This window comes from Corylus avellana, chromosome 5, assembly GCF_965113065.1.
Source record: "Corylus avellana chromosome 5, dhCorAvel1.hap1.2, whole genome shotgun sequence".
In the NCBI taxonomy this organism is placed as follows: domain Eukaryota; kingdom Viridiplantae; phylum Streptophyta; class Magnoliopsida; order Fagales; family Betulaceae; genus Corylus; species Corylus avellana.
In genome coordinates, this window is record NC_142494.1 from 11137805 (window position 1) to 11163066 (window position 25262).

The 25262-nt window shown below is 33.5% G+C and overlaps 1 protein-coding gene and 1 non-coding gene across 2 annotated transcripts; one reads left to right on the forward strand and one right to left on the reverse strand.

The window, feature by feature from the left end:
- Positions 1–826: 826 nt before the first annotated feature.
- On the reverse strand, positions 827–934 carry LOC132176755 (small nucleolar RNA R71). The gene has a single exon (XR_015912585.1). It is a non-coding gene; the product is annotated as a small nucleolar RNA R71 (small nucleolar RNA).
- Positions 935–7046: 6112 nt separating this feature from the next.
- On the forward strand, positions 7047–13422 carry LOC132180873 (ketol-acid reductoisomerase, chloroplastic). Its single transcript, XM_059593856.2, has 10 exons — positions 7047–7372; positions 7828–7920; positions 8671–8736; positions 8864–9004; positions 9940–10167; positions 10269–10386; positions 10464–10603; positions 10718–10885; positions 11094–11249; positions 12759–13422. The coding sequence occupies exons 1-10, from the start codon at positions 7100–7102 to the stop codon at positions 13125–13127; spliced, it is 1752 nt and encodes a 583-aa protein (XP_059449839.2). The 5' UTR covers positions 7047–7099; the 3' UTR covers positions 13128–13422.
- Positions 13423–25262: the final 11840 nt, after the last annotated feature.

Sequence of the window (25262 nt, forward strand, 5' to 3'; positions counted from 1 at the left end):
ACTTGATTTTTTTTTATCAATTCTAAATAAAATCAACAATCCTCGTGGGATCGATCTCATACTTGTTGCACTATACTATCGTTTGATCTTGTGCACTTGCGAGTTAAAACGTACTAAATATTATCTATTAATTTAGGTAGTATTTAATACAACAAGTTTTTGGCGCCGTTGCCGAGGATTGTTTGATTTTGTTTGGAATTTTTTTCCTTAGTTTATTTTTGTTTAAATTTTTTTCTATTTTTATAGTTTTCTGCAGTTGCTATTTTGCCTCCGGGGGTGCGCTCGAGCGCCCATACCAGGGCGATCGAACGCACCAATGCGATCGATCGCACATCCGGACAGCAACATAGAAACTGTTTTAATGATAGATATGATTTATTTCTTTTATTTTTGTTTCTATTTTTATTTTTATTTTGTTATTTAATTTTCTTTTTGTTTTGATCATGTTGAGAAACAATACACCTCCGATGCGAAGACCTATGAAAAATTCATTCAGTCCCTAGATCCTCAACCAGCCATCATGCATTAATTTCCATCCCATTGTGCAAAGCAGTTACGATTTATCTCCGCTGCTCAATATGAGTCCACACTATAAAGGCACACCTATAGAGAACCCATATTGGCATATTTGAGAATTTTGTGATCTCTGCAGGACTCAAAATGTTCAGGGTTTAACTCCAGAAGAAATTAGGTTAATCCTCTTCCCTTTTTCTTTAAAAGATAATGCTAAGAGATGGTACAATTCTTTGGCCGTAGGTTCTATTCATACTTGGGATGATATGGCCACAAAGTTCTTAAAGAAGTTTTTCCCAGCCCACAAGACAAGGCAATTGAGAAGGGAAATTCTGACTTTCTAACAAAAAGACGGAGACCCTTTCTTCGAGGCATGGGAACACTTTAAAGAACTACTTCTCAGATGCCCTCATCACAATATATCTCAAGACGATCAGGTACTGACATTCTATGTGGGTTTAAATGATCCTAACAAGAGTCTTGTAGATTTAGCTTGCGGTAGCATGTTGATGGAGAAAAGCAGCGAGGAAGCCCAAGAGCTCTTCTAGACATTGAGTGAGCACTCCCAACAATCCCCATCTAAAGGGAGACAAGGATTCAAAGAAAAAGGCATACATGAAGAGAGCACCAATGGTGGAAGTCAGGCTCAAATGGCTGCCATGGAGAAAAAGCCGGACATGCTCATAAAAGCTATGACTAATCATAGCAGTGCTTCTGTTCAACAAGTTACACAAGTCGAGGTATGTGCCATATGTTCCCATATTGACCACACCACTAAGACTTGTCCCATATTTTCAATTGCACATCATGAGACATCTCTCATCAATTGGTCTCCACATTATCATGAAGAGGAGCAATCTCCAATCGATTGGCCTCAACAATACCAAGAAGAAGAAGAGTGCCAAAGTCAATCACTGACCACTCCTCATGGACAATACATGAAGGACGAGTGCACTTATTATCATGGGCAAACAACCACCACAACTGGGAATGAAGAAACTGTTGAGGAAATTTTTTGTGAGCCAAGTCATTGGGCCCTTTGGGATAGCACTTTGATGAATTTGGAGATGACCTAGACCTGGACAAGCTACTTGAGTATGCTGAAACTTCTAATGAGCCAAGTCTTGAGGATTCGGTCAGAGAGCGTTTTGATCAAATTGGATATGACCTGGATCTTGACAAATTCCTCAAGCAAGCTAAGATGTGTAGTGAGCTAAGTCTGGAGGATCCATTGGTAGAATGCTTTGCTCAATTTGAATTTGATTTGGACCTTGACATGATACTTGAGCAAGTTGAGGCCTTATTAGATTCCACTCCTGAGAACAACAAGGTGGAAGAGAGGAAGGAGGAGCAAACTGAGGTTCTAGAGGAACCACATCGGGAAAAGGAAGAGAGCACTGAGACTTCTTCAACATCAGCCCCTATTCTCAAATTACCAAGAGTCCAAGAGAAAAGTCTGCTGGGGTTATGTGATGAGCAAATTGCAGACATCAAGATATAAAAGCTCCCTGAGTTTTCTTCTTATTTTATTCCAGTTCATGATTCCCTTTCGGATGAGAAACTGTTTGAGAAGACTCAGAACTGTCTACCCCAATCTATAGGCAGTTGGAATCACCCTCAAATAGGAAAAATTCATTCTCTTTGGTGCAAGAGAAGAAAAGACTGGTGCTTCAATTTTAAAAGGGGACAACAGTCTGGCTGAAGACGTTAAACTTAGCGCTCATGGGAGGCACCCCATAGCGTATCATTTTTATTTCTTTGTTTGTTTGTTTTTTTATTTCATTTTTATTTTATCTTTATTTTATTTTTATTTTGTTTTTATTTTCCTTTGTTACTATAGTGTTTTGTTTTGCAGGGACAAGTGTGCTTCAATTCAAGTTTGGGGATGTGCTATGAGCCAGGACATTCCAGACATGTCATCCATCTCCCGAGTAAGATCTTTCCATGTTATATACACATTGGGGACAATGTGTAATTTAAGTTTGAGGGTATGGGAGATACTTTACACACATTTTGTCCCATTTTTGAAAAAGAAAAAAAATATAAATATATGCATGTTCATGTTTGTTTTAAAATTTGGGTTGATGTGAAAAAATTGTGATTTAGTCTGATGTGTGTGTTTCTATGTCTTGGGTGAAACTAGATGACTTATTAGATGGATACTTTGGCATATTTATATATATAAAAAGAGAAAAAGAGTAGAGAAAAAAAAAATGATGATCATTGACAAGCTTTTCATTAAGTAACTGGACATCTTGCCTCAAAGCATTGAGTGTTCACTTCAAAAGATGAAGAATTTTGATTTGATTAATGTCATGGTTAGTTTGGTTTTGTCACCTTTTTTACTTGAGTTAGTAAGTTCTTAAGGGTGTTTTACACCTAATGCCCTAAAACCATCTGATTTGGGAGTCATTAACTTAACACTCGCTACATGGGTCAATTAGAAAGCTTAAGGGAACCAAACATTGCGCAGCCTGACCAAAAAGAAAAAGAAAAAAAAAATGCCATAGTTATTCGTTCTAATAGGGATTTCAGTGAACTTTGAGATATTGAGACATTGCGCATTGGAAATAATTGGAAGCTTCATATTTGTGTACTAGTTCACTTTACACTGTTTTGAACTTGTAATGCCTTAGCATGTCTTTTGTAAGTGATTAAACTTTAAAATTCCAATTCATTGTGAAGATGGAGTTTATCCTTTTAAGCTTGCTAATGAATGAAAATCATGGTTTTGAGTGATACTTAAATTTTTTGATAGCATGAACTCCTATATAAAGTTTGTGGGTAACATTCCTGGAAAACCCCCCACGAGACTTCATTCATCCTCTAGGAAATTTTTAGGGGTTTAAAAGGCTTGTTACATATGCTAAATACAATCATACATCCCACGAAAGATGAATTTATCTTTTTGTTTTCTGTTTTTTCATTTTGTTTTTAGTTTCGTATTGCTAAGAAACTAGCAATATGTAAGTTTTGAGGTGTGTTAAGTGTCAAATATTCATATTTTAGCCCTTAAACTTATATGTGTTAATTTCATAGTATTGTTAGTTTATGCTATTTTACTTTATTGTTGTATTTTCTTTGTTTTATAGGTTCTTAGAAGAAAAGAAAGCGTTTCCGGAAAAGTTCCAAGCTTAAAGGGCAAATTGAGAAGACCTAGAAGATATGATTAAGCTTAACCAATCATAATATGATGTGGTTAAGTTTAATCAAATAAAGGAAATGATTAAATCAAAATTTCTCAAATTAGAGTCAAAATCGGATTGAGTTCAAATTTGGATTCTGCACACGATTCGGTATTTTGACCATAACTTTTAGCTCAAATATTCAATTGAGGTAATTCAAGCGCATTGGAAAGATAACTCAAAATGATATAAATCATTGTGAAATAGTATTTTCCTAATTCGGATTGCCGCTATGCCAAAATCACCCTGCAAGATAGGAACACAATTCTGGACGAATCCTATTCCAATTTGGACTTAGGTTTTCTTTATCTTAATTGGACTAGGACTTAAATCTCCGAATTTCCTAGGATTACTAGGACTTCTAAGAAGCTCCTAAGCCTTATAAATAGATCTCTAAGCCTCACAATTCCAATACACAATTTGAAGGAGATAACTTTGAGGAGAGGAATTAGAGGCTACTTCTAGGAGTAGTTTTCGATTATTTCTTTACCTTTTATTTTAATTATGTGTAACTAACTCTTAAGGATGGCTAAATTGAAGCCCTAATTATGTTTATTTAATATTTCAATATTGGCGCCTTTATGATAATCATATTGTGTTGGTTAACTTGATTAATTCATGTTTTCTTGAATACCTCGTATGTATGTGATTGGCTATTATATGCATGTGGTATGGATTAGTTAATTAAATCAATTTGGGTGATCGAGTCCTGGGTTTAATAAGAGTAACAAAAGAAATCCATACCGGGTTCTTGGGTTAATCAATATGGGGAACCGGGAGTAGACACACATACCCTAGGCCTTATGTGTTTGTCGATTTTCACAGATTTATGCTTTCTTAAAGAACAACTTAGTAGACACCCATGCTAAATCCTTTAAGGAAAAAAAAAAAAAGAATCAACGTAGACACCCATGTCTAATTCGTTGCTTAGAAAAATCAATAGCTTAATAAGTAGACACCCATACTCTTAGGTTGGCAAACATTAAATATTCATAATATGATTGGATTATTGGCATATTGTTATCTTATCTAAGTAAAAGCCCTATCTTTATCTTTACCTTTTCATCTATCTTTATATCTTTTTATTTCTTTTTCATAATATCAATTTAGTGACAACTTAATATTTTTTTTATCAATTCTAAATAAAATCAACAATCCTCATGGGATCGATCTCGTACTTGTTGCACTATCCTATCGTTTGATCTTGTGCACTTGTGAGTTAAAATGTACTAAATATTATCTATTAATTTAGGTAGTATTTAGCACAACACTACGGTTCCGTCACATCCTCGTCTTGACGCCTATCTGACGAGAAAGCCAAGAGCTCTTCACTGTGTCCCGTCACGAGCCCATCCTGACGTGCCAACTGACGCACAGGCTGAGAGCATTTCTTGAAATCCCGTCACGAGCCCGTTATGACGCCCCATCTAATGAAAAGGCAAGGAGCACTATCAAACAATCAATCTTCACCCCAACACTTGAGGAAGAATGGAAAAATACAAACACATGTTTTGATCATTGAATAAGCTCAAAATAAGCCTAACACAATAAGATAAGGAACGAATTAAGGTAAGAAGGTTACCACCTCGAAAGAAAAACCATTAAAAACCACTTCTCTTCCACCAACACACCCTCACACACTCACACAAGGTTTCACTAAGCAAAATGGGCGAAAATGAGCTGAAGAGCAAAAGGGGTAGAGTATTTATAGGTGTGAAAAAGTTGAGGATAAGATTGAGCTGTTTTTTTTTTATCTGCATACAATTAAACGTTCAATGTACTATGCTCAAATGTTTGGTGTACTATTACCCAACAGTTCTAGTGTTGCAAATCGAACGTTCGGTGGTCCATAGCCAAACATTCGGGGATAGAGTTAAGCTCGAACGTTCGGGGATATGGTTAAGCTCGAACGTTCAGGGATAGGGTTAAGCTTGAATGTTCCATAAACAAATGTTCTTCACAAGGGTTTGGATTAAACGTTCGGTCAACAATCAAAAGTCAAAGGTAAAAAATTCTTTTAACTCCAATGAACCCTAATGAACTTGGTAAACCCACTAGCCTTTCTTAAGCTAAATCACAACCTTAGTAATCACTTGGGGGAAACTTGTTCTAAAATATCTATTGTATGCATGGACTAGTAGCATAATACCTTTCATAGCCTGAAAGCGCTTAAGGCAGCTTGCTTGCTATCCTATTGAGGGTCTTACTACCTAACTAATAGAATTGTATTTCCCGAGGGAAGTAGTCCGAGTAGCTAGGTAGCTATCCCAATTTGAATCCTTATCTCTCTATTCATACATGCCAACAAAAGATTGTGAAATTTTACCCATAATGATTCTTTACCAAACTCCATCCTATTTGGTTGAAGTAATCCATCAAGCTACTTTAGCACAAACATAAATTTGTCAAATAACCATGGTCTACCATTCCTAAATTGCTTCCTATCACCTTCTTATGTGAATTCAATTAAAAACAAGTTTGTGCTACTATTCTGAAACTTATCGAACCAATGGGCCTCCATACCTGCAACATAGTTGATATGATGATTTCCTTGCCAATAGCTCTTTTAGCCATGAGTTTGCCAATGAGACAGAACTCCCCATTTTTCTCTTTGTCCTCCACAACAATTTCACTAATTGTAACCCCCAATACTTGAAGCCCTAAAGGAAAAGACTTTATAACCCCCAAATCCAATACTTGAAGGTTGTTATAAGTTAGAATAAAATTTCCCTTTAAATTGGATTGAAGAATAATTCTTCAAGTCAAATATATTAAACTAATATTAGTCTTTTACAACATATGCTTCTCGCATGCATGTGATATTTGTCTAGCAATGGATATTGATTTAATAAATTAAGGTGAAAGAAAATTTATTTAATCTACTTTAGAGAAAAACTTTGTAGTATAAAATCTAATGACATATATTAATTTAAATTAATTCTTTTGCCAAATTTTTTTTTATTAAAATCTAACAATAACGTCTTGAATAGCTTTGCAATAAAAGTATAATCTTTAAGGGATGCCTTAATCGGGTAGTGACTACATTTTATAAAACTGAGGTTACTAATTGAAATCATCTTTCTCTTTTTCCTTTTCTTGTACACGGACGTATAAAAAAAAAAAAAAAAATTAACATTACTATAATGTAAAATCCACCAAACTCTTGCGGGGTTTAATTGTTGAAATTGAAAGCAAAATATTTAAATTCACACTTCCTTCAAATTCAAGGGCGGTTTATGTAAAATCCCCACAAAAAAAAGAAATAAATAAATAAATAAAAATTAAAAAAAGGGGGAAACAAGAAACCCTTTGGTAACATTATAAAGTCACAGCCTCAGGTGTTGTTGTCTCTCTCTCATTTCCTGTCACTCTGACTGCGCCTCTCTTTTCTTAGCTCACAGATGGCGGCTTCCACATTTTCCCCGGCCCTCTTCGCGCCGTCATCGTCAATCTCCAAAATCCTGAAGCCCGTCCCGAAACCCTTCAGTCTGGGCTTCGCGACGTCGGTTTCAAAGGGCCTGAAGGCTCTTAGAGCTACCACCCCTGGTTCTGTCGGCGGTTCCGCTCTCGGAGCCAAAATGGTGTCGATGCCGGCGATCAAGCCCCTCACTTCGCTCGACTTCGATACCAAATTCTTCAAGAAGGAGAAGGTTAACCTCGCCGGACACGACGAGGTATTTGATTTTATTTTCTCTCTTTTTTCTCTTGGTCTCCGTTTGGTTCTCGGGAAATGTGTGAGGAAAAGTTCAGGAAATGTTACGAAGTGACCATCTTTTTTTTGGGGGAAGAATCAAATGTAAAAAACTTCTTGATGGTTGGCTTGAATCTTCGATTCGATCTTCTCTCGTGCTTTCTGGGGATTCAAACAAAGTGTTAGGGTTCTTCAATATTTTTGCAGGAAATTTTTGAGTTGATAAGATTTTGGTCTGGTGGATGGATAGATAAATGAAGTAAAATGCTGAAAGTTAGATTATTTTCTGAAGCAGATACATGATATATGTATGCATGTATGTATGTATGTGTGTGTGTGTGTGTGTGTGTGTGTGTGTGTGTGTGCATGAATTTATAAGTTTCTCTATTGTATTTTGGTGAATGACCGGTTATGGTGTTATGTAATTATTAAATGCAGTATATTGTGAGAGGAGGGAGGGATTTGTTCCCTTTGCTGCCGGATGCGTTCAAGGGGATTAAGCAGATTGGTGTTATTGGCTGGGGTTCCCAGGTAGATTAGTTACTCTCAATCTTATCTCTTAATTAATTAAGTAATTACTTGATTGGATTGTCGTGACTCTTTAATCTTTGTATTCATTGGCTGCAATTTTGAATAGGGATGTGAATCTTTGTACCAAGCATTAGTCTATTACGTTTGGAACAAAGAGTATATCTTACTTTAACATTTTGATTTGTACGTCTTTACACATTCAATACAGAGACTAATTTTTTTTAATAAGAGATTCAAGTTTTTGGTGAGAAATAGGTGGAAAATCTTTTTAATATTGCCTGAGTTGTTTTATTGACCTGTGACTTCATCATGAAATATTTGCTTATACTTATAAATAAGGCTTTTTTTATTGTTGTTGTATCTCGGTTTGTTGGAAGATAATTTAGGATATATTTGCAGTATTTGATTAATGAAATACTTAATTGTCTACTTATCTTTCTCCACTAAAGTTGGTTAGTGAATGCTAGTTCTTTAACACAGCATTCCTCTTTCTCATTTTTGGTCCTTTTTGCTTGGTAAATTCACTCATGCACCCAAGGGACTCAAACTCCCAACCTCACCATGACCCCATACTTATGGAGGGTGGAGATCCCAATTGGCTCATCGGCATTGGCTGTTTCTTATGCTTGGATAATTTATTTTCTCCCCCTAAATTTATAATTTGTTTACCTTTATTTTCTTGTCAAACGGCAATTTAGGCATCTCTTCTCTGTATGTGTTGATATGCTAACCTCTCTTTTTTCTGTTTAGGGACCTGCTCAAGCTCAGAATTTAAGGGATTCTCTTGCTGAAGTGAAATCTGATATTGTGGTGAAGGTGATTCTTATTATTATTATTTTTGGGAGTTCATTACTTTAGGATTTTTTCTGCCTAATAGATTGTTCATATGTGATTTATTCTCTCTCTGAGTATGGATTTTCTTTTTTTGTTTCCGCTAATACAGATTGGGCTCAGGAAGGGCTCCCGTTCTTTTGCTGAAGCTCGTGCAGCTGGTTTTACTGAAGAGAATGGCACTCTAGGTGATATATGGGAAACTGTCTCAGGCAGTGATCTTGTTTTGCTACTGATTTCTGATTCTGCACAGGTCAGTTGGTTGTTCACTCAATTTTTGTACTCCTGAATATTGGTAGAAACATTTTAATGTGCTCCCGTTATGTGATGTGTATAAAGCTTGTTTAATACTGACCTCCACCACTAAGTTATCTCTCTCTCTCTCTCCAATGCTTTTTATCTTGTGCTTCTTGTTCCTCCATAAAAGATCTATCTGTGTAGAGAAGAAAAAGGGATAAGGAAAGAACAGAATGACAAATTGATTCCTGGTACAATACATAATGTTACAAAAGTTACCTTTCCTTAATGCCTGTGATGTAAATTGTTTGCAAATTCAACTTTGTAGGAAATCTGGTGATAATTAGTGAATCTGATGGTTGAAATTTCAGGGTGTTTACTTAACTCCTAATTTTTGCATGATTGTATGTGATGTCCCTGTTGGTATTGATTGTTTTTGCCTAAAGGTTTTGAGCGGCATTTCTATAGAAGTCCTATTAAGTGGGTGGGTCAAGTTGGTAAATTAATATTGCTTGTTTTCGTAAAGTCATGCTATTTGCTTCTCTTCATTTGATGTAATTCTTGATTCCTGTTACAATTCAAATATTATGTCATAAAAGCTGAGTTTTCTTTTATCTTTACAATGTAAGTTCTCTAATTGTTTATCTTTAATAAATGTATGCAATTCATCATAAAAATAATAATAAGTATGCATATTTGTACATGTTCTTTATGTCCATTTCGCAGCTATTTTTGTTGTGACACTGTTTGTGTTTGTTTGAAGGTATTAAAATAATGTATATGCTCTTATGAGTTTTCTGCTTTGTTGGGAAGCCTGTAAATAGTAGGAAAGTTGTTAAATGAATTGGAAAAATATGTGATTTATGCAATATTGCACATGATTCGTCTCGGCTCTCTTCCTAATCTATGTATTGTATGCTTAACAGAATTTAATTTTATAATAATTTTCAGGCTGATAATTATGAGAAAATATTCTCCCACATGAAGCCAAAGAGCATACTTGGGCTTTCCCATGGGTTTCTTCTTGGCCATTTGCAGTCAATGGGACTTGATTTCCCCAAGGACGTCAGTGTGATTGCGGTGTGTCCAAAAGGAATGGGTCCCTCCGTGAGGAGACTTTATGTCCAAGGCAAAGAGATAAATGGAGCAGGAATTAATTCCAGTTTTGCGGTCCACCAGGTGAGCTCTCTCTCTCTCAGTTGATTTCTTCCTCTCGCTCCCTTGCTCCATCTCTCTACTTCTCTTATGTCATCTTAACTGATTATTCTGTGTCTGTGCAGGATGTTGATGGTAGAGCCACAGATGTTGCCCTAGGATGGTCAGTTGCTCTTGGTTCTCCTTTCACATTTGCCACTACATTAGAGCAGGAATATAAGAGTGACATCTTTGGGGAGCGTGGTAAGTGTGGCTTCCTATGGTGTTACACCATTTTCCTTCAATATTTGATCCTTATCATTTGTTCATGTGGACTATAGGCATTTTACTTGGTGCTGTTCATGGAATTGTTGAGGCCTTGTTTAGAAGGTACACAGAAAATGGAATGAGTGAAGATCTGGCTTACAAGAACACTGTTGAGTGCATCACAGGAATAATATCAAAGACTATCTCAACCAAGGTTAGATTCTAGTGATGAAATTGAAGAATTCATTCTTTTCATTTGCATATATTTGTATGTGTATTATTCATGAGGATCTATATTGATGGTTATTTGATCGTTTCTTTCTAAAAGGGCATGTTGGCTGTATACAACTCCTTGTCTGAAGAGGACAAAAGGGTATTTCAGACTGCATATAGTGCCTCATATTATCCCTGCATGGACATCCTGTATGAATGCTATGAAGATGTGGCCAGTGGTAGTGAGATCCGCAGTGTTGTCTTGGCTGGGCGTCGCTTTTATGTATGTTTTCACCCTCACCTATTTTAAAAAATGCGATGTGTGATTGAATGAAAAGAAAATGTGATACTACCATTGAATTTGGAATTTGATGATGTTATCACTTTATGTTGAAGTTTATGGTCATCTAGATCTCTTGATCATTGGATTTAATTCAGGTAATATTTATGTGTTATATAAAGTGATGGTTATGTTATGCCTTGGTTTACAGGAAAAGGATGGTCTACCAGCTTTCCCAATGGGTAAAATTGATCAGACCCGGATGTGGAGAGTTGGTGAACGTGTCCGATCAACACGGCCGGCAGGAGACCTTGGCCCGTTGTATCCTTTCACTGCTGGTGTTTATGTGGCATTAATGATGGCACAGGTATGGGACTTCTTGTTGAGTATAACAAAATGATACTGCATAGTTTCACTTGGGAGTTAAACCTTCTGTCTTAAGTTCGTTTTCGTGACTTTGCCTAGGATACTAAGGCCCCGTTTGGTTCACGGATTAGACCCTTGGATTGGACTAGCTAACACTAGGTATAGCTAGTCCTTTGTTTGGTAACACTCTATTCCTGGGAATAGCTATTCCCATGGGATTACTAATCCTATATACACGGGGTTAGCTAAGCCACTCAAAAACGAGTGGCTTAGCTAATCCTTTCCTGTGGGATTAAAATTATCGTGTAAATTGCCCACAAAAACCCCACCCTTCTAGCACCCACGTTTCTCAAGGAGACTCTGCAAAACGATCTCCATCTCTTAAAGAGCAACGATCTCTCTTCTCTGCGCAAGCGATCTCTCTCCCCCTCTCTTCTCTTCGATTTCTCTTCTTTGTTTCTTGGTTATTTCATTCTCTCTCTATTTCTTGGATTTTTTTTTCTCTGTAACGTTTCTCTATTTTTTTTTTTTCTTTTCTTTTTTTTCTTTTGATTTTCTGTATCGTTTCTCTTTGATTCTGTTTAGGCTTTTTTTAAAAAAAAATTAATTAATTAATTAATTAATTATTTTTATTCTGTTTCTCCATCTCTCTTTCTCTATACTTTCTTAGTTTGATTTTTAATTCAGTTATATATATATATATATAACCTATGTTCAAGCGTACAACCTGTGTTCAAGCGTATATATATATACACACACGCTTGAACACTGGTTATTCATACCTGTTCAAGCGTGTGTGTGTATATATATATACCCAAAACGTTTCTGAGTTTTTTTTATTTTTCTTCTGTTTTTTTATTTCTTTTGATTCTCTGTATCGTTTCTCTTTGATTCTGTTTAGGGTTTTTTTTTTTTTTTTTTATTCTGTTTCTCCATCTCTCTTTCTCTATACTTTCTCAGTGTGATTTTTAATTCAGTTATATATATATATATATATATATATATATATATATATACTGAATTAAAAATCACACTGATATATATACACACACACTTGAACACAGGTTATTCATACTTGTTCAAGCGTGTATATATATATAAAATTATATATACATGACATAACTAAAAAAAAAAATTATAGTAAAATTGTTTATGTTTCAAAAAAAAAAAAAAAAAGAATGAAAGTCCTTAATAATATAAATTGTATTTATATTATAAGGGTATTTTAGGAAATAAGATCACAATACAATTCCATTCACCAACATATTGCACTATACCAAATGAAGGAATAAGATTAGGTAGTCTATTCCAGCGTTACAACCAAACAAAGGAATAGGACTAGCTAATCTATTCCCAGTGGTAGCTAATCCCAGTGGTAACTAATCCTTTTCCAATGGACTAGACAATCTGCGAACCAAACGAGGCCTAAGGGTTTTGCAAATTGTCTTAAGAATTAAATCTTGCCTGTGTGCTGTCTAACAATTTTTCTATGAATGTCCAAAATTTCCAGATTGAGATACTAAGGAAGAAAGGGCACTCATACTCTGAGATCATTAATGAAAGTGTGATTGAATCAGTTGATTCCTTGAATCCCTTTATGCACGCTCGTGGAGTTTCTTTCATGGTTGATAATTGTTCGACAACAGCACGATTGGGATCGAGGAAATGGGCGCCACGCTTTGATTACATCCTCACTCAGCAGGCCCTAGTTGCAGTGGACAAGGGTGCACCCATCAACCAGGATCTCATCAGTAACTTCCAGTCGGATCCCGTGCACGGAGCCATTGAAGCATGTGCCCAACTGAGACCAACCGTGGACATTTCAGTGCCCCCAGATGCAGACTTCGTGAGGCCCGAGTTGCGCCAGTCTAGCAATTAAGGCCAGGCTACCTCCAGATGGCATGTAAAATCCCTTTTAAGGATGTTCGAGGGTGAGGACTTAAATTTAGGAGTAGCTGTAGTCCTTTTTATCATTGTAGTCCGCTTGGCTGAGTTATGTCTATTGAGTGAATAAGACGGGGGGCAATGCATGTTCTAGTAATTTTGGTGTGACGAAATTTATTGTGGGTAATGTTGTTGGACTAGCTTGTTTGCATTTTGTAAGGCTGTATGAAAAATGGATCAGTTATGATCTAACTATTATAATGACCTAAAACAACGTTTGGATTTGTTTATCCTATGTTATTTGTAGAGCCACAATATGTTTGTGTTCCGTAATGAGAGGTGGCATGGCATGCATGTTCTAGTTGAAATTATTATTTATGTTGTTGGACTTGGTTTGCATTTCAATCTACTCTCAGAAGGAAGCTACGGATGTTTTAAGCAAATTACATGGCATTGTAGGTAATTTGATTATTTGCTTAGAAATTATAATCAATCATCTTCTGTTAGCCGCGGCTGGAGCTCATCGGAATCTGCTGTTGCCAGAGGGGTTGTTTGCTGTCACTGATTTTTTGGATGATGAGCCCATACATTGAAAAATAGTTTCACTTGAAATCATTTTTCTGAAAGATAATTTTGTTGAAAACAAATTTAGTCTAAAGAGTGGTCGTGGTCGTGGTCGTGGGCAGGATGCTAGCAAAGATGTTGCAAGCTGGGGATCCTGTGTTTGAAAAGGTGTCTCATGCTGTTTATCTGGGTGGGAGGGAAGAAAATGGCATTGCTGCCCGTTGGAGTTGGAAAAGGGTCCTCGCCATTTCAAATTTCCTCTATTTCTTCCGGTTAGTACATTTAAAAGGGCAATTTTTGAACAATACTGTCCCTTATAGATGCACTAACCAAAAGAAATAGAAAGGATTTGAAATGAAAGAATCTTCCATTGAAGTTGGTGGTGTTGTGCGACAAAGAGGGTGATGGGGGCTGTTGACAATTAATATCATGTCAATCAAAATCAAGAATATTTTATAACACAACTTTTCAATTTTTGACTATACGCTTTTGTTAAACAACACCAAACACTACTACACTATTTATCTTATATTTTTTTTTAAAAATTAACATTAAAATATTCTTATTTTTTATGTCATATCATTTACTTTTTAGGAAAAATTACATTACCCCTTCAAAGTTAACAGCATTTTTCAATTCTAACACCAAAGTTTTAATTTTTGCAATTCACCTCCCCAAAGTTCCAAATTTTTGCAATTTGACCAATTGTATCCAAAACTTCTCACATTGCCCCTAATTTTTATTTTTTTATTTTTTATAAAAAAAAAATAAAAAAAAAATTATGGCCACCCCTTTGGCCATCTGGTCATTTTTACACTTCCAAATTTGTTTTTTTTTCATAAAAAAATAAAAATAAAATAAAATAAAAATTAAGGGCAATATGAGAATTTTTGGATAATATTGGTCAAATTAAAAAAAATTGAAACTTTGTAGGAGTGGATTGCAAAAATTGAAACTTTGGTGTTCGAATTGAAAAACGCTGTCAACTTTATAGGGTAAACTGTAATTTTTCCTACTTTTTATACCACATCATTTACTTTTTACTACTATTTAAGTAAATAAAAAATCAATACAAAATTTTTTTTTTCCACTTTTCAATACCAATTTTAATTTTTTTAATGTCTAATAGTACCGTGAAAAAAGGCCTTGTTATTTAACAAACAAGGCCTACGTGTTCAATAGGTGGAGAGATTGAAACATGAGAAATCAAAGGCTGAAACTGGAAAGGGAAGGACCAAGAAAGATAGCATGCTGCACGCTGAACAATTTTAAAAAGAAGAATACAGTACCAATAAGGCGTAATGACAAAAAGAATACATGTTTCTTTTCTTTTTCTTTTTCTTTTTCTTTTTCTTTTCCTTTGTTTTTTATTTATTTAAAAAAAAATAAAAAAATAGACCAAGTGACATACGAAGAAAGATTGCATTGGTTTCAAAAGAGTTGTTCTCTTTTAAGATGGCTATAGGACGTAAAAGGTAAGTGGAAGAACATGGATGAGGTTTCAGATGCTGCTACTTTCCATTGTTTTCGTAGGTAATGAGTTTCTTACAAGTCATGGAGCTGTTCATGCATGCAGCTCGGATATAAGTAATATTTTTTTACAATCTCAATATTTCTTTTGGTATGAGAAATACAGAGCTCCTGTCATGATTATATCAATGAAGACACAGAATGGATCTGGAACATGAGAAACAAGCATACACATAATATATCAAATGTAACAATTTGTTCTGATTAATTCTGAACTTCATGCAATGGGGTAAGAGGCTTCCATAGCATATGTCTTCCTTTGCAATAACATCTCTTTGCATTCGTATATACCCTTCTTCACCCCACTGTTGCCCTACGAGTTCTTCACGAGCCAATATTTAGTCCCATACCCAATAGCAATAACACCATGGTCCAACTCAGTGCCACAAGCACCGGTAAAGACACCGCTTGAAAGTCAACCCCTGAAGCATCATTGGCAACAAAAATCGGCTGGTGAGCAACACGGGAATTTTGAAAATAATACCTACACTTTAACAATATTAGGCATTGGTCAAGATTTAATTGAATTTGAAAATAATACCTACACATGAATCTTTGTAATTTTTTGTTTTATTTTATTTTTTAAAAAAAATAAACATGGGAATTTTAAAAATATTTAACAGAAAACCCTAACGGATGGGGACATTGAAAAAAATTGAAAATTCGATACCCTAATTTTAGAGCCTTTGAACTTCGTAGACAAATTTCAAAACGCGTAAAAAGTTAGATGAATTTTGTAAAATTTCCTCAAAAAAAAAAAAAAAAAAAAAAAAAAAAGAGAAGAAAAATCCACTTCAAGACCACAAAAAAGTATTGTTGAAGCCTACTCTTGGCAGCAGAAAATTTCAACATCCCCACATGTTGGAGTTATGGCAGGAGCATGTAAATATGGATGAGTAGGACAATCTCTCTGTTCTCAAATATAGGCCCATTCTGATTTTCAACAGTTGGGCTATATATCCACCTAATTACCAAAAAGTCCTGTTTGGATATGTGGCAAACACTCACCCTCCACTCACATAATCAAACAAGTCACCTAGCATTTCTAGGCTACTTCCCATTATATATATATATATCCTTTCCACATCGTCATCTACATTTTAGTGACCGACATGGTTGTTAAAGTGTTGATTAAATAATTAAATGTATTTATTCTTATTAGTTTAAACTTTTGAGATAATTGGTAATTTAACACGGTATCAGAGTCAGAGATCCTAAATTCGAGCCCGAACTCTCTATTAATTCACCCCCTATTTAAAAATAATATTTCATGTAATAATTTGTAAGAAATTTATAGTAAAAACTGTAATATCCCTAACATCAATTAATACTTTAAGGTTAAATCAATTACTACTTTGCATAAATATTTTGTAATATAATAATATAATGAAACCCTAGAGTTAATTTAATCCTTCATTATACATAGATTATAATTTATATATTGTTGATGTAGAGGATAAGTTATCCATCCACGGCATGATACTTAAGAATAGTGAGTGTTAGGCCCTTGAAGATCTTATGGGATTCTAATTGGAAACATGGGGTCCCATTACTGTTGCTAATCAAATCCTCTATCAATAAAATATAGGGTTAAAGATTAATTTTTAGGTACTGTTTTACACGATAACTTGACAGACAAGTTTTATTAAAAAAGGAAAACTTACAAAAAGCACAAATTTGGTTAATTGGATAGATTACTTTAGGGAGATTGTTTTCTTTTGTCCCTAAAAGTTTCTTTATATTTAGGTATAACCCCACCTAATTAAAACTTGACAAGCTATTTGGACGAATTATTGAATTGGAATTTTTTATTTTTTAATTATAAGGGCTGGGGGGGGGGGCAACCAACTGTTGGGAATTGTTCAGAAGAGGCTTAAGTGGCGAGAATAGCAGGTGCTTCTTCAAGACTGATTAAGCCATAGACCGATCCAGTCTCACCTAAACATTAGTGGTTCACAAAGTGGCTAATACTAATCAGATTTGTATGGGTGATTCTCTATTGCAGAAAGTCGAACACATACCAAGGTACATGTCCCAACTTTATGGGAATTTTCTTGAGACCACTGAACCACCACTACTAGCAGTTATTGGATCATAATTTGATCAAAGTGCAACCATTCCAACCCTACACGAGAGAGTCTAAATGGGATCTACAAATTCTGGTAAGTTTCGAGCCATCTAAACATTTATTCGAACAATAAAACCTTGTCAGAACCCTTATTTTAATTTATTTATCCAAATTAACTACAATCTAAACCGACAATTACAAAGATTCTCGATCCGAACTTCTTTCCCTCCAAATGCTACACCGAATTTCTTGGATGTAGATAAGCACTTTTGCATGAGCATGGAGGTAACAAATTAACCATTTCTAACTTTAACACTTTCCGACATGCTTTTTACAAAGGCTACAACCTAGTTCATTATTTACATCTTATTCCTTGTCTTTTGACTTTTAAGTCTAGCTTGAGTAAGTTTAAGTTATTTGAATACAAAAAGAAATATTTACCTGCCAACGTCTAGCTTGGTCTCCAACCAAATTGCTAACCTTTTTGATTAATTGCTAAAGGTAATAACAACAAATAGAAGAGTACTGTAATATTGATTGATATAATATTAAAAAAAAAGCTTTTTTTTTTTTTTTCCTTTTTTTTCCTAATCAAATAAGGGAAATTAGGTTACAGGAGATCAAAGAACAACAGGGTGGGCACCCCAACAACAAAGTCTAAACGGAATATGCAGCAAAGATACATGGATATAAACAGAAACTGGGAATAGTCTGAACTAACTAAACAATAGGCAATGGTTTCATTCATGGTCCCAAAAAAACCATAGACAAGTTGGGCCTGTTCCAGGGTCGCACAAGGCGGTTCTAAAATGCATAAGAACTCAATGAAGAGTCTAATGCGGTAAAGACAACAATCACTGTTAAATGATTGTTGCGGGGATGGCACTGCAGAGATCCGAAATAAAGCCGTTGAAAGACGACCACCAGCATAAAAAAACTCTCCCACAAGAACAAACCAGTTCAGTTAAGTTATGATATAAATTGTCTTATTTTACTTACCAGAAAGTCCCTATTTGAAGAAAAATTATGTCCCGAAAGTAAATGTGGTGGAAAATACAATCAAAGTTTATAAATGTGAATGTCTAAATTGATGGTTTGAGATGTAAGTTGCCTTGTCTGAGTTTATTCTTTTTTTTGCACCCTAAATTTGTTTGTGATAAAGCAGTTTAACAAACCATATATTTTTATTTATTTTTTGGATCCTTCCAGTTTTGGAAAGAGAGTTTCATTTAATTTAAATGCATTTTATTTTTCCCTAATAAAATCTATTTTATGCCTGCAAATTTAACATGAAATTAAAGACAAAGTCATGAGTTTAAACTTTGACTCTATCATTTACCTATCATTTAAATTAAATATTTCACGTGTTGAATCTCGCATATTAAAAGAGAGTCTAAGCCCACACCATGAATGTTAAAATATTAATTAAATTTATCTCTTCTTATAAATTTAAACTTTTAAAATAAATGATGATTTAGTAAATAACACCCTGCACAAATGCACAATAAAACATTTTTCTTTTAAACAGAAATGCAGGGTAAAAATTGGTATTATATTTATCTGAAGTAAACATTAATCATTAGGGCATCTTTAAAAAAAAAAAAACTCATAAAAGTAGGTAAATTGGGTTGGATTTCCAATCAAAGATGGGCGAATGGGGTTTTTTTGTAAGAGATGTGAAACATATTTATGGACGTCATAATATTATTCTTTTGGTCTGAAATCTGATTAAAACATCATCATTATCTGCTAACTGAAATTTCCACTTTGGGAATGCTGATTCTGGCGCCCTCCTTTCTCGATTTATGTGTCTCCCCTTTCAACGGTCTTTCTTCAATACATACAGTGAAGCCATTTAAATTTGCCATTTATACATAGCATAGCTTTTTTATATATATATATATATATATATAGGGAAGTGTTAGGGAGCTAAACAAATAAATTTTAAAAAATTTTAAAACTGACGTGATAGACAAGAAAAAACAAATTGTATTTTTTTTAATTTAAAAACTCTTATCACATCAATTTAAAAAATTTCACAATTTATTTGTTTAGTTATATATATATATATATATATATTCCGTCTGATCAATATAAGCAAAATTGGCATAAGTTAGAAGAATTTCATTTTGAATTTTGTACTCTTGATTATTCTGCATCAAATCAAGAATGAGCTTAAACAATGATGGCTGGATTAATGTCAAATTTATTGTTAAATTATTATTTTTTGCTACATATTTTGATAAAATTATTTATTTTTGTCACAAAATTCACCGTTTTTGTTTATGGATTACATACAACATATTATTGTCATTGAAATGTATTTGTAACAGTTTATAGCAATTGATATGATTTCTTCTAATGAAACAAAGTAAAATATAAATGAAGAAAACTATTTCATATTAGTAACTAAATTCCCAATAAAAATTGAAAACTATAGTTCTATTAGTTAAAATTTTTGTTTTCTATTTTTTATTCAAAATAATAATAAAATGTGTGTTTTAGACGTGCAACACATTTTCTTTACCCCAAGAAAATGTATTATTATACTTCATATAATTCTTAACCCCTTATTCTTATATTAATTTATAAAAATGTGTGAAATACTGAAATATATAGAGTTGAAGATTCTAAGACATCGTCTCCAAATGGTAGCTTAATCGTCTGGACACCATGTTTCATGAAGTGAAAATCACTAGTTTATAGCGCCTCATTATTTATATTTTTGTTTGGACTTGTTGTTGAAGAGGCTATCCTCTTAAATTTTTGTTTTCCATTTTCCTTTAAAAAAGTCACTATTTATACAATATCTTACTTTTTTTTTTTGGTTATATTACTGGGCATCATTTCAAAAAGAATCAAATAGGTCTCACTTTAAACACTTTTAAGTCAACTTAATTATCTTAAATCATAATATGTAATTTTGTCCCTTCTTTTTATTCTTATCTAAAAGGCCGGATTTTATGGTCTATATATATTGAATTTTGAGAAAACCTTTTATCAAGACTATCCTGATAACACATCTTTTACAGCATCTAATTAATAATTGACACATAAGCAAAAACATAAAAGGTGCACAAAAATAAGTTGGACCAAAATATACTAGATTTTAGGGTTATAAAATCTTAAAGGGTTAACCTTCTACCTCTAGGTTTTAGTTTTGAATCCAAAAACGAGTTTTGAGATATTAGAAACGGGTTTTAAGGCATTAGAAACAGGTTTTGATGTATTAGAAACGGGTTTTGGGGCATTAAAAATAGGTTTTGGGGCATTAGAAACGGGTTTTGAAGTGGGTTACGGCCAGCGGGGTTTGAGGTGTTCACCGCCGGCTAGACCCGTGGGTCCAGCGAGACCCACGACGTGGGTCCATGGATCTGGCGAGACCTGGGTCTTGCCGGCTACGGGTTTTTTTTTTTTTCTCTGATTTGATGTGATTATTCTCACTTTTATTTTTTGTATTTTTCTTAAATTGATGATGTGTCATATAGTAATTGGAGACTGTAAAAAGGGTGTTATCAAAATGGACCTGATAATAGGGGCTCTCTTAAATTTTACAGTATATGTAATATCACATCATTTAAAATTTTTAAATGACTTGATAATATATACAATATTAAATATTAAATATGTAAAATGTAATTTAGACTCTGAAATAGATCTTTTCTACTTTATTTAATTTAAGAGGTTATTTGTCCCATAAAAACTTTTTGTTCAACCTCTTGAAACATCAAAAAAAAAAAAAAAATTAATTAATTAATTAACATTTATAATGGAAGAATTTGATTACTAGTTAATTCTTATTTATTCACAAATAAAATATAGCCCATAAGAAAATAAAATGGAAGACAACTTAGGTGAGCCTAGGGAAGCCGACCCGACTGTGTGGGAGTCTGGAATGAGCGTGGCAATTGCCAATCCCTACTTCCTAATTCCTGGCATGTCAAGTTGTCAACGTGTGTGACAAGCCGGCTCGGCTAAAAATAACTGTGGCCGACGGCGTTAGTTGTATTGGCGCCTCATGTGCTTAGCTGGAAGCCGCCTGGGAGTGCTTACTGCTTAGGGTTCCCTGGATGGCCCAGTTGGCATGGCACTCTGCACATGGCCAGCTCCTGCTGTCTCCAGCTCACACCCGGGTTTTCTCAATTTCATTTTTACCCCTTCATTTTTCTCATTTGACATCTATGCCCTTATCTATTATCCTTGTGACTAATATTTAGTTTTGAAGTTCTACCTTCTTTTGCTAACTTTGCTTTGAAATTGATCGAAAAAATAAAAAGACAGATTTTTGGCTGGAGACCAAAAGGTTCCCATTCCTTGATTTTGGGTTACATTTTATAATAACATGCATTTTATTATAGATGAATGATAGAGACATAATTTAGAGACATAACTTTAGCCTAATTTTTCTGTTATATGATCATTTAATTTTATTTTTTTTTAAAATGAAGTAATAACATCCTATGTGGTCCTTTTTTATTTGGTATTTTTTTTTTTAAAATGGTCTTTTTCTTTAGAATAATGACCATTTTTTACCCTCTTATATATGCGGACATATTAAAAAAAAAAAAAAAAAAGACATTTTTTTTTTTAACAATTTTTCTGAAGAAAAAGACCTTTATATATATATATAAAGCAAATAAACAAATGACCACATAAGATATTATTACTTCATAATTTTTTTATTTTTTTTTAAATGACCACATAAAAAAAAAGTTTTGCCAAAGTTGTGTTTCTAAGCTGTACCTCTATCATTTCTCTTTATTATAATGGTCTTGGAAGTACCTTATCACACGTTCTTCTACTTCTCATAATGACAGAGCAATGCTACATAGTCAATTTTCGTCTCACTTTCATATTATTGGCTTCATGTAGCGTATCCATCAGTCATTGGATCAATCAAAGAGCCGATGAGCACTACCATATTAGCCTAATGGTATGGAAGTGGGATGAGAGATGAATATCATGCCGAATGCTTGAGGTTTAGGGTTTACAAGGTGATTAAGAAAATGAATAATTTTAAATATTCAATTCCCATCCTCATTGGATTGATGTAACATCGCTTATTCGTCTTTACATTTTATTCTTTTTAATAGAAGTTGATCAAATGGCTGATGAATATTGTCATATCAACCTAATGAGATGGGTGATGAGTATGCAATATTACTCAATAAAAATTGCCCAAATAGCATGAAGTGCTTGGGAGAGAATTGTGTGCTTTTAGTTTGGTGAGCTCGGATCAATGAGTTGGAATGTCGGTTATATGGGCTTTTATCGGGCCATGTCCAAAAAATATGAAATGTGTAAGAATTTTCTCAAACCACAAATATTATGAGTAATTAGGAATTGATATAAAACTATGATAATGTTTTAATTTGCTCAAAACTTTATATCAAAAGGCTAGTGACAATATAAAAGTATGTCTCCAAGAGGTAGCTCAATCGGCTGGAACCGCGCTTAATAAAGCGGAGGTCACTAGTTTGAATCTTTCTCCCCCGCTTATGCGAACATATTAAAAAAAAAAGGAAAAAAAAAAAGCTAGTGACAATATAAAATACCTACTTTTATGAGTTAATTTGATGGAGTCAAAATTTTATATCTAAAAAAAAAGGAGAAAATAAATATTAATTATTTGGGGATACAAATTTAGTCTAAAAAAGTAAAAATGATGAGTGATTTATACAAAAAATAAATAAAAAATTGTCGTAATCACTTGTTGCGATTTGTCTTGTGAAAGGAAGACAGACAATTACTATTGATTCCCCTGAAACGAGGTAGAGGAATAGGGCTCATGATTGACCACCTCCTCCTATATGAGGACCAGCTAGTGGCATAAAAAGTAAATAAATACACAAATATGCAACCCTAGGAATGCAACATTTGCATATGGTTGGCCGTATTACTTTTGAGAATACCTTCAAAATTCACTCATATGCCAAAATTAGACCTCTTCACTTACAAATAGGATTTTCTTTTTCTTTTTTTAGCAATGCTTACTTATTTTTTTAATTTTTTCTCACCAATTTCTTACATTTATTTTGTATAAACTAAAATGATATATTTTAAGTAGTTTTTTATATCCATGACATAAACAAAATAAAAATCACTTAAAATATAGTACATCAATCAATATAAAAATGAGGAATGTTATACAATATACTCTTGGCATTCTCTCATATAACTTTTTCATATAAAATGGATGTAAAAAATAACCTTTACCCTTTTTGTTTTTTGTTTTTTTTTTTTTTTTACAACGGGAAAAATCCCACGTGCACTACTAATTTTGAATAACCAAAAAGAAAAAAAAAAATCTTATATGCACAATTAACAATAAAATTATATATGTTGGTGCACTCATAAAATCTTATATGTTTGTTTTGTTTTTAAGCACATCAAACAAAAGATTACAATAAACAAGAAAAAAAAAGGTAGGACAATCAAACAATAAGCCTCTAATCAGACAGAACAAACAAAATTAAAAAGAAAATGCATCAAATGAATGATGCAGTTCTATACATTATTGACATAAAAACCAAGAATTTAACCATAGCGGGGATGAAATAAAGCATGGTAGAAATATGTGCGAGACCATTTAACCCTATCCAAATTCTTAAAAAAAAAAAAAAATAAAAAAAAAAAAAAATAAAGAGACGAAAATAGGGCATGACCAACCATTGAAACAATCCCAAAAGACATGCCGAGACAAACTTGATAAAAGAAAAAACGTTCAAATCTGGATACCATATCCAAATGGGTATGTAATATGTGTGGTCAAACAAGGGTAGTATGGTAACTTCGGAGAGGGACTTTTACGTCATGCAACTTATTATTATTATTATTACCCTTCCGTAACTAGAGAAATCCCGGAAGTACGGAATCTATATGTATGGAAAAATGTAAAGGGAAAGGGAAAAGAGGTTTAATTTGAGTAAGTACACGTAAGCACATCATTAACATTCTAATGATAAGGGCAGGTTCCAGCACCGGCCCCAATGCCAGCTCAGCTTCAAATTATGCTTTCTTCTTAGAAAATTAAATGCCTCCCATTAATTAGACCCTTGTTGGGATCATAACTATGATGGCCACCATTTTTTTTTTTAATCTATTTTTATTTATTTATATATATTTTTTAAAAAACTTTATCATTAAATTTACATATGATTTTTTATGAATTTCAAAAAAATTAAAAAAATGAATAAGAGTTTTAAAAAAAATAGCATATTTATTATTGTTTTACTTTTTCTTTTTTTTTTTCTTTTTTTTTTTACCCAAATTCTAGTCAAGGTGAGACCCCAAATAAACCCCCAATTGATGATGATATTTAGAAATAGGACTGCATTACCCAAGACTGATTTATTAAAAAATATTGAAAATAATTTGAGAAATTCTACAAAAAGTGCAAAAAGTCATACATTGTAAGCAAATAAAAATCATGTGATGTCATCTCTTACTTAAATAAATTTCCAAAATTTAACACATAAGTATTTCCTATACCATTTTTTAAGTGGTATGGTGTTTAAAGATGTGATTATCCATAAAATAAAGAGAAATATTAGGGAGCTAAATAAATGAATTCAGAAAAATTTTAAAACTGATGTGGTAAAGATTTTTAAATTAAAAAAATATAATTCTTTTTCACTTGTCTGTCACTCACGATCTGCTACATCAATTTGAAATTTTTTTTTGATTTATTTATTTGGCTCCCTACTATTCCCCATAAATAATTGGCCATTGTCTAAATTCAAATATACAATCTTATCGAATATCTTTTTAATTATCTACTAAAAATTGTATTTATATTAACACCAATAAAAGAAAATATGTTAAATTATGGTAAAGTAGATTTCTGAAAAACAAAGGTAAAATTTATTTATTAGAGACTCTGCCGTCCAGAACCAAAAAAATAAATAAAAGAAAAAGAAAAAAAGAGAGAGAGAAGGAAAGGAAAGAGGTAGCCGTAGAGACGAGGAC

Bases quoted from the DNA above. Each gene is read 5' to 3' on its own strand.
- LOC132180873 (XM_059593856.2), top strand. From the start codon at position 7,100: ATGGCGGCTTCCACATTTTCCCCGGCCCTCTTCGCGCCGTCATCGTCA. The intron at 7,373-7,827 runs GTATTTGATTTT...TATTAAATGCAG, and splicing joins ACCTCGCCGGACACGACGAG to TATATTGTGAGAGGAGGGAG. The intron at 10,168-10,268 runs GTGAGCTCTCTC...GTGTCTGTGCAG, and splicing joins CCAGTTTTGCGGTCCACCAG to GATGTTGATGGTAGAGCCAC.